Source organism: Gekko japonicus, unplaced genomic scaffold (assembly GCF_001447785.1).
Source record: "Gekko japonicus isolate JY-2015 unplaced genomic scaffold, Gekko_japonicus_V1.1 scaffold668, whole genome shotgun sequence".
Taxonomy (NCBI): Eukaryota; Metazoa; Chordata; class Lepidosauria; order Squamata; family Gekkonidae; genus Gekko; species Gekko japonicus.
The window spans coordinates 588,472-599,114 of NW_015174861.1; the positions used below are offsets into that span (position 1 = coordinate 588,472).

The window sequence follows — 10,643 nt, forward strand, 5'->3', positions numbered from 1 at the left end:
CTTCCTGTTAGCTTGAAAATCTGCTACACAGTTGGTCCATAGTTGCTTTGCATATGATAACACGGAAGACTCCAGTACTGTTCATAGCGTGTGTGTTGTGAGTTCCAACAATCTGCGGCCCACATCATGTGGGGAGGGAGACTGTGCACTGTCCCTGTCCCTGTGCCTCCATGCAATTGCTGAGTCATTTGTACCACGTGAATGTGCTGCGGCAGTGCCTACAGGTACACTGCCTCTCCTTGAGTGGTGACATTGCCTTGCTGATCATAGGGAAGGGGATATGTGCACGGGCACTTCCTCCAGGCATTCACACCATGCAGACCACTTGGCAGGTGTGCAGGATGCAGCCAGCCACTTGTGCCTAGTCTCCTTTCCCATGCAGTGAGTTGACGGTGCATCTGCACAGGGCTAGTATGTTTTTGGCCTCCTGTGTCACTGTGATGGTTAGACAGTGTTATTGATGCAACGAACATGAAATTAAGCAAACTCCGGAGCATGACGGAAGACAGCAGGGCCTGGCATGATGTGGTCCATGGGGTCGCGAAGAGTCTGACTTGACTGTGCGACTGAACTGTGTCACTGTGTTTGGTTTTCCTCCCCAAAATACTATTGACTCCAGACTGCATCTAAAAAAGTTTTTTTTTAGACTGCATCTAAAAAAGTTTTTGGACCAGGAGAGGAAGGTATACAACTGAATTACCATTCAAGACACGTGTACCTGACCAGGGCAGCAGGTTATTTAAAACGAGGCCTCTGAATTGTATCTCTGCCTTAGGTCACAGATATTGATTATAAAACAATTTTAAGATGGTCTAAAGCCACTGTGAAACAACACTGTTTGACCACTGAAGAAGGCCAGCTGGCCAAAACATGTTTGGTCAGGGTCAAAAATGGTCTATGTTTGAAATAATTGTATGATTTTATTCTGACTTGAAGCTACTATTTGGGCCTACCTTTGTTTTTATCTAATTTGTAATAAATACATGCATTTAAAAAATTTATTTGGTAATACTTATGTTTTAAGTTTAGATCCAGAACTATTGGGTGCTCACATTCTGACACTTTAACCTTTAAACTCTTAATTCAATTCTTTTTGGGTTAAGTTCTCCCCCCTTGTGTCTTTTGTTGGTTTTTCTCCTCCACAGGACAGCTTGCCATTATGGATTTTATGGGTTGAATGGAGTGAGACAGTGAATAGCAAGGCTGAAACTGAAGCTCTGTATCAGGTATTGTGCATCAACAGGAGCCTTGTGGTTCCAGAAAGAACAACACATTTTATTCCAGCATAAGGTTTTGTGGACCAGAGCTCAGTGCACTGAATAAATAAACTCTAGCCCACAAAAGCTTGGGCTGGAATAAAATGTTATTGATCTTTAAGATGCCACAAGACTCCACTTCTATTTTTACCGCAACAGACTAACATGGATACTCCTTTGGAAGTATTGTGCATAGAAACCATTTATTAAAAATATTGAATGGCAAAAAAAAAAAATCATGATGCTGGGAATGACATCTATTTTTAAAAAATGAATTTTAGACCTATCGTTGAGATAGTGGCCTTGGAGACAGCTAATTGTTGGGCCAAGTCTGTGATGGTGCAATATAGAGGACCTGTAGACAAATAGAGCTTACAAAAAAGGAAATTTTTCTTGCTGAAGATTTTGAGTTTGAAAAGGGGGGTGGTTTAAGGAAGGGAAGGAAGAAAAAGATAGGGGAAGATTTTTGGGTCACAGTAAAAGGCATTTGCAAGAGAAGGAGAAGAAGAGGAGTTGGTTTTATACCCCGCTCTTCACTACCTGAAGGAGTCTTGGAGCAACTGACACGCTTCTTCCCTTCCTCCCCTCCCCCCGACAGACACCATGTGAGGTAGGTGGGGCTGAGAGAGCTCTGAGAGAACTGTGACTGACCCAAAGTCACCCAGCTGGCTGCATGTGGAGGAGTGGGGAATCAAACCCAGTTCTTCAGATTAGAGTCCGCTGCTCTGTACCACTACACCAACCTGGCTCTCTTGATGATATTAATACACAAAGTCTCCAGCTACATATGTGAGGATTGTACTTGTGAATCAATAAAGTACAAAACTGGTAGATAGTTAAGACAAAACTGAATGCATGTCGCTGTGCTATAGAATCAGATTTTTATCCTATGCAAACACAGTGAATACCTTGTGCATGCCCTGATAATACTAAATTGCTGAGAACTCAATGGGAGGCCAGTCAGCCAACCCATTGCATTTACGATTTTATGAGTGTTCAGTTCCCTAATAAGCATACAAATTAAATAAAGACCCCTGTTTGTTCAGTACCGACAAGTCATTTGTAAATTCATACCCCTTGAATATTAACTGTTGAAATTACTATTGCAGAAGGTATGAAGATGGTATGTCCAAATGTGTATGTTCTTTAAATACGCCCCTAAAATCAAAAGGCAAGTTGACTGGTCTCCCATTGCGTCTTCAGTGATTTAGCAGCAACAGTATCCTGTATACACACACTGTGTGACTTTTACTTACAAAGGATAAAGATTCTGGTTTCGTAATTGATCTGTGATGTGACACTGTTTTTTTAATATATTTTTATATTGAGAGCTAGCATGGTATAGCAATTAAGATCAACAAACTCTAATATGAAGAAGCAAGTTTGATTCCCCACTTCTCCACATGAAGCCTGCTGTGTGGCCTTGGGCCAGTCAGCCCCACCTACCTCACAAGGTGCCTGTTGTGGGGAGAGGAAGGGAAGGTGATCTTATGCTGCTTTGAGACTCCTTAAGGTACAGAAAAGCAGGGTATAAAAACCAACTCTTCTTCTTATATGCTTTTTTGTACTTGGAATCTGTTTGTGAGTTGGGAGATTCAGCTGTGCATGAGTACATTTATGCTGCTATTTTTTAGTGTACTTTTGGGTCCATTGCCATCCCTCCTCCATAGTAGTTTCCTTTGCGGGTGGTGACAGTAGCAGATGAACTGTCACTGCACTGCTGCGTCGTATGGAAGGTTCCATGGGAGCAGACTTGGATTCCTTGAAGCCTTAAACTTAAATACGCATCCTTTTTCTCTCCTGCTTGTTCCTTATTTTGCATGTGCTCCTTATCTTCAACTCTGGAGCACTCCTTCGTGCATGTAGGCCAAATAAGAACGTTTCTAACCAGTGCAAGAGAAGAATGAGTCTTGGGCTTGTGCAGGACATCAGCAAGTCTGACTCTTCTTCCATCCTATTCTCTCCAGGTAGCATATGATGTGGCACAATATTTTTGCATAGGGGCAAGGGCTTGCACACAGCACACAGAAACCCAAGAACATTTTCCCTTCTTGTACCAGATAGACAAGTGTTCATCTACCTGTCAAGTCCCTGTTTTAGGAAAAGGTGATAGCAAGACATCATTGGAGAACATTGTTTCAAAAGTTGTATTCTCTGTGTATTAAAGATCACTTATTTGTTACAGACTTAGCATATTTATGTAACAGAAGCCGTGGTTGGTTTTTCTAAATAAAAGTTTACGTTTAACTTGGCAGAAATCCTTACTTGCCACAGTCCCAGCTGACTCTGTAATGATGAAACAAAAGTACCTTGAATGGGCTTATAGGACAGGTGGCTATAAGAAAGCCAGAAAAGTCTTTACCAGGTTAGTGAACTTCATTTTTGGAACAAACACCAGAATTATTAACACACACACACACAAAAGCCCCATTGTTAAGCTACATTCACATGCCTGCTTTCTGTTCTAGCTTGCATGAAAGCCGGCCATTTTCACTTGAGTTCTTCAAGAAGATGATTGAGATAGAAAAGGAGCAAGTAAGTGTTAAGCGTATCTCAGGGCTGACTTATTTTAGGTTGTGTGTTAATGTCTTTAGAGGTATGTACAGATGCAAACTTTGTAGAGAGCTGGGTGGATGTGGGGGAACTCCATTGGGCATGATGGAAATAGTAGAGATGGAAACTTGGGGGAGGAAATTGGCAAGGGAGAAAGCACAGAGGGGTTGGAGAGGCCTGGAGGGCTACAAGATGGGGGAAGGAAGGAAGATGGGGGAAGGAAAAGAGTTACATGGCCAGGGGCCGAAAACTCCTCATGACTTACTGCCCAAAACGTGCCACGGCCATTTCTGTCTACCTTACCCTCAGGCAGCTGATTCTGTGAACAGAAGTGAAATAAGGCTGCATAGATCTAACAAGGTCTTCATTGATTGGTAGTACAGTCCTCAGCTAAGTGACATCCTTCTAAACCCATTAAGTTAAACATGCCATTCCAGTTGTATTATTGCTGTGATGCATTGATAGTGCAATACCCAGCCAATGTCCAGATGTAACCCCAGGCTTTCAATTGAGTTTCATCCCCTTGTGCAGTTTTCTCCCCAGTTTTGTTCTGCTTGATTTTATGCTGCTGTTTTAAAATTGTTTTCTATTACTGCCATTTTAGTTTTATTCAACCACTTAATTGCAAGGTATTTTGATTTAAAATAGTATATATATTTTTATTTTAGCTGCCTCCAGCAGATTCTGGAGAGTACAATATACAAATCTTTCAAATATTTGTTTGCCTAGATTTGCATTAGATAAACAATAGTTCTTAAAGGTGGTGAGGGGGAAAGGGGATCATGCATTTTTTAGATGTTGCTTATATGCACTGTAGCAAGTATTATCCTGGAGGCATAGGGCAAATGTATGGCCAGGGTCCAGCTTACCTAAGAGATCGTCTTTCCCCATATATTCCCTCAAGGGCACTACGGTCGGGGAGTCAACATCTCCTGTTTATTCCAGGCCCCAGGGACATCAAATTTGCTGCTACTAGGGCCAGGGCTTTCTCAGTGGCAGCTCCTACCTGGTGGAATGAGCTCCCAGAGGAGATCCGGGCCCTGTGGGACCTTTCGCAGTTCCGCAGGGCCTGTAAGACGGAGCTCTTCTGCCAGGCTTTTGAGTAGGAGCCGCCGCCACTACTATTCCACCTTCGTTATTTCTACATCATCGCACCCCCCACCACCATCCATGTGGGTACCATCGGGGTGCGAGATGACCCTGGATTGAGAAGGGATGACAGTGCTACTGGAACATACATTGGTTTGGAATTAACTCCATCTTGGGATAAATGATTGATGTGATATCTAGAGCACCAATATTTTATTCAATTGTATTATATTGTTTTATATTGTTTTTATCTGTTTTAATGTTGGCATTCATGCCATCTTGTTAGCTGCCCTGAGCCTTCAGGGAGGGTGCGGTATAAATCTAATAAATAAATAAATAAAATTACTTGGCACAGCACATTCAGTAGCCGAATGCTAAGTATTTCTTGCTCCTTTTTTCCCTTTTGAAGGAATCTTGTAAAATGGTCAATATCCGAGAATATTATGAACGTGCCTTGCGAGAGTTTGGTGCCACAGAACCTGGTAAGAACTCTTTGTTTCAGTGGGGTTTAATCAGTAGTTGGTCTCCCTTTTTTTCCTTTCCCTGAATCTTGGCTAGAGATACTAACTTTAAAATGCTTAGACATTCTATTGTGATGTTCTTTGAGGGATGCATTGGCCCAAATGACATCACATGTGTTTTAAAAACAAACAGATACACATGTTTAAAAATATATGATTGTATATGGAACAGAGATTAGCCAGGTAGATTGGTAGGCAATCCATCAAGCAAACCATCAGATTAAATCATCAGATTAAGCATCCCTGCTTAAGCCTGAGGCCTAATGTGGGGTTGGCTGTGAGACCGTGGCAGCCATCTCTATCTAAATAAGCAATTCAGTGTGCAAAAGTGGAAAGATGAGGTATTTCACCATCAGGAGGGTGCTGGTAGCTATTGGTTTGTGAATTTAGCCCAATGGCTACACATTGGTGCTGTGATGGACCCCTGTTGCTTCCAAACTCCCAGGCAGATTTGTCCTGCCAAAATTGAGTTCCATTCTGTTTCTGAGCCGCCTCTCAGTAGTGTGTATTGCTTCTTTGTCATAAAAGACTTGACTGTCCCTCCCTTTGTCAAAGAGTTCGTTTGGCTTTGGACCCAGCACAGGAACTTGAGGGGAAAACAGGAGCCCTTTTGTCTTAAACCCTTTGAAATGGCATTGGAGACTGTATAACTTTCAAAATAGAATAAAAGATATTTATTTAACAGGCAGGGAATATATATAGGAGAAGTCAAGGTTTAGAAATACTGAGGTAAAAGTTATATTTTGTACTGGAACGAATACTTAAGACAAACAAATGTGTTGTAGCTTATTTTCAGAGATTTCTAGATCTTTTCAGTGAGAGGTATTTGCTTAGTATAATTCAGCAGTTTCAATATTAGTTCACAGAGTTTCCTGGAGATTTGCTGTTTCTTAGAGTATCTAACTTTCTCCCTTTCGAAATCACAGTTTCCCACTAATTCTGGAGGTGCCTAAAGCCACAGACCAGGTTTCTCCCCAGATCTCAACCCCTTTTTAATTGGCAGAAATTATTCTTCTTTTTCCTAAGAAGCAATAACCCTTTTCTGTTTGGCTTTATTGAGAGTTACAGCCTAACAACCCAGTCACCCTTGCCAAATCTCTCTTCCAGTACTGATGTCTGTGTAAAAGAGTTTTTTAGCTTTCTCGACTTAGAATCACAATTCTTTCTCAGAGTAGCTTTTATTCAATTAGGGCAAAGGAGTCTCTTCTCTCAGAAGAAGAACCTGTCTGACTAATCCTGTCAGAACCACTGACTCCAGCTGTCTCTCTGTCAGAAGCCAACTCACTGGCTTGCTGACTCCAGATGAAAAGCCTTTTTCCCTCCAGTACACAGTTGATCTTATACTTTCTCTCAGCTGATGCTGCAGCCTATCAAACAAGCTGTCCACTCCGGGGAAGGTTAGCTCTTTACCTCCCAGGCTCTCTGAACTAGCAGCATTTTAAAACTTGCTTTTTAGGTGTAATCCATCACAGCTGCCCACTGCGTTCTTCTGTTAGTGCTGCATCAACATACAATATTACAATACAGTTCGGTATTATGAGGAACACACACTGTAAACACTTTGTGCTCTCAGTCCCCCTAATAAATAAGTGAGGTTTGGTGATAGTGTTTGGTTAGCTTACGATATCAAAGTGAGAGATCTTAATGGAGGGTGTGAGGTATTTAACAGCAACAATCTCCCTTTCTTCCTATTATTTTTTTGACCAAAATAATGTGGGGATAGCAGGTCAGCTTCAGGGAAGGGGGGAGGGAAAGAGAGCAAATTCTTTCATCTTTCTCATGGATAACTGTCCTTGTTCCAGTCAAGACAGTGTGTCACTGTGCAGCTTGTATCTTTCTCTTTCTTGAAACAAGGAATGATCAATGCAGAATGACTAGGGTGCAATTTCCTCTTAACTAAGGAATAAAAAAAATGAAGATGCCTCTTGTTTTGAATATCTGTTTAGCAATATCTGTTTTCACCCCCTTTTGTTTTTATTTTTGGTAGCCTCATTTAATGTTAATAGAAAGCAAATTTGCATATTTTTCAATAAAAACATGTGTGTAATATTTGTTCTTGTCTTGCGTCTCTCAAACATCTGATGTTTATTCTATGTGGCTCTTATGTTAAGCAAGTTTGGCCACCCCTGCTATAGTGTAACATGTTTGTTGGAGAAACATACAGGAATTGGGGAAATTGAATGATTATCAAGCTGTGATAGCTGCTGCATCCACATTCCCTTTTCTTCTACAGATTGCCTAATTTTCCAAAAGGGAGGCAATGGGTTCTTTGGCAGTGATGGGGGTAACCCTTTGCAGACACCAAAATTCTGCAACAATATTTTCTAGTTGCAAACTGTGTGGATCTGATGCACAGGACCATACCCTGCTAGTATTTTTGCACACAATAGCATCTTCTTTAGCATTTCCATAATTATAATATTACCATACTTTCTTTTTCCTTTTGAAGATCTGTGGTTGGCCTACATCAGAGAAGAGCTGAGTTCCCAAGGCAAACCTGAGAACTGTGGCACTATTTACTGGAGAGCTATGAAAATGTTGCAAGGAGAACAAGTGGAAAATTTTATTTCAAAGTACACATTGCTGCAAACTGGACATCTGTGAAAAATGTAGTTGCATCTGTGTCTTGGAGGACAAGCATTGAAGGACTAAATTATTCTATATTTCATACTCCCCACCCACCCCCAAGCAAAAATATCTGTTTCTGGTCTTGTAGATTTATGTGCATTGGTGATTTTTCATTGGATCAACACTTATATTCAACATGGCGTACTGAATATCCAGTGGCTTGAATGCAGCAACCTAATGACATTGGCAGGGTGTATGTGGAAGAAAATTATTTCATCTTGGCATAGAACTGTATGGCGTTCAGCCCTATACATCGAGGGATGCAAAAAAGTTGGTACACTTGACTGTACCAACCATTTTGAGAAGAGTGCCAAATGTCTCATGGCCAGATCTCAGTTCAGAGGGCATGGGAACACATCTGGAAACAAATACTTCTTCAGCTGTCATGAGTGTTAGGCTGTACAGGGCCTTACAAGCTAAAAACAGCACGGTTAATCTAGTCCGTGAACTAATGGGCAATCATTTAAATAGTCTGAAAACAAGCATAATGTGCTACCTGTGGTCAACCTTGTGCCTCAGGCTGACTGTTGTGTTTTGAATCGATGGAAGTTGCCCATCAGTCTCCAGGGGAACCCCATAGAAAGTGCATTTTAATAATCAAGCTGAGGTTGCAGGGGCAAATGGGGGCAAGTGTGTATTTCTAGGACAGGATTCAGCTGGTACATCAGCTGAAGCTGGAGAAAAGCTGCTACCTATGAATCCAGGACTAGGAAGCTGTTCCTTTGGTGGGGATGATAACTCTATTCAGAAAAGGCTAGATAAGGGGTTGGGATGTCCTCCTGAATATCATACCAGGGTGGTCCACGATCCCTTTTTACAGTTGATCTTGGAATTGTAAAAAAAGTTTTCAGTAATTCCAGTAACTGGGAAAATTTTTAAGAGTACTATCTATAGGTCCTGAAATAATCCTATTCCTTAGTCAACATCGGAAAGTTCAACATTAACTGGAGTTGTTGAGCCAATTTTGGGGACCATTTCCTGGCCCTAAGATTGGGAATACATCCTTTCATAACATTTGTAATGGACCAATGAGCAGAACTGTGTAACACCTAATCCATACAATCTCTGCAGAAGGAGGGCATGGTACTGAAGTTCAGGAGCATCAGCCAGCAAGATAATGGCTGTTTCAGTCCCAAACTCTGGCTAGTGACTGTAATGAAATTGACCCAGATAACCTCCTTCAGCCAGAAGTATCTGAATGGTGGCAGGACATAAGTACTGCTTGGAAAGGGTGTCCAGGTCTGAAATGTATTTGAAGTATAAATGCAGAACTACCAGTTATTCTCAAAAGTTTCTTCTTTTTTGTCTTGTAGTTGTAAAGTCAAATTGTCCATTTCTGCTGCTTCTAAGAGTTTATAAATCATTTCTTCTTTTGTTGGGTTTTCTTCTTTTTTCCAATACTTGGCAGACAGTATCCTAGCTGTTGTTACAACATGTATAATCATATAAACATCTGCTTTCTTGTAATTTTGTGGTACAATATTTAATAAAAATAATTCTGGAATAAATGGCAAACTTGTATCTAATTTTTTTTTGGCAATATCTCATGTATCCAAATCCAATACTTTTTAGCAACCTTACATGTCCACCAACGCTATGCTTACATTTCCAACATACATTCAACATGTTTGGATACCATTTTGCTAGATTTTCAGGTGTCATATGCCATCTATTAAACATTTTATATATGTTCTCTTTGAATGTAGTAGCTTTTGTAATTTTCATATTTATCTTCCATACCTTAGACCATTGCTCTAATTGTATGTTGTGACCTAAGTTTTGTGCTCACTTAACCATTGATTCTTTAACTATCTCATCTTGCATTTTCATATCTAATAGCAAAGTATAAAAACGTTTTATATATTTCCCATCAAAGCACAACAAAATTTTATCTAGTTCAGAAGGTATATCGCAAAACCCTGTGGATTTATCCTTTACATATCTAGAATTCAGTTGTGCTCTTTCCCACCAATTTAAGTTAATGTCTTTTTTATTTAGGTTATCTTGCTGTAATAGTTTATTCCGGTTATCTAGGAGGTCTTCATACCTCCATAGTAATTCTTGCGTAAATATCGAAGGGTTTGTAAAGGCCTCTAGTGGTGAAACCCAGTTTGGAATTTGAGTATAATACCTCTTCTGGATCTCTTCCCAAATCTTTAGTAATGATGCTCTTATCATATGTTGTTTGAAGTATTTATGGTTTTCACTTTCGGTACCAGACAAAAGCATGCCATCCTAGCATTAAATCATGTCCTCCTAACTTTAATAATCTTGAGTTTTCCAATGTAACCCATTCTTTCAGCCATGTCAGGGCTGCTGCTTTATAGTATAACTGCCAATCTGATAGTGCGAAGCCTCCTCTATCTTTTGTGTCTTGCAAGGCTTTCAATTTAATTCTAGGTTTTCTGCCTTGCCAAATAAATTGTCTCACAAGCTTATCCATTACTTTTTAAAACTTTCGATTTCTTAAAATTGGTATTGTTTGGAATAGGAATATCAGTCTCAGTAGTATATTCATCTTCACAGTAGCAATTCTTCCCATAAATGACAACTGTAAATGTTTCCAGCTTTCTAAATCTTTTTTTATGGTTGATAG

General features: G+C 40.3%; 1 protein-coding gene across 1 annotated transcript in view; it reads left to right on the forward strand.

Moving 5' to 3' along the window:
- The window catches only part of UTP6 (UTP6 small subunit processome component), a 29,063-nt gene extending 20,266 nt beyond the window's left edge, over positions 1–8,797 (forward strand). The window contains exons 15-19 of the mRNA XM_015424699.1: positions 1,146–1,226; positions 3,512–3,621; positions 3,725–3,791; positions 5,308–5,380; positions 7,869–8,797. Of these exons, the coding sequence (XP_015280185.1) occupies positions 1,146–1,226; positions 3,512–3,621; positions 3,725–3,791; positions 5,308–5,380; positions 7,869–8,023 (486 nt within the window). The 3' untranslated portion in view covers positions 8,024–8,797. The remainder of the gene's footprint in view (positions 1–1,145; positions 1,227–3,511; positions 3,622–3,724; positions 3,792–5,307; positions 5,381–7,868) is intronic.
- The last annotated feature ends 1,846 nt before the right edge of the window (positions 8,798–10,643 follow it).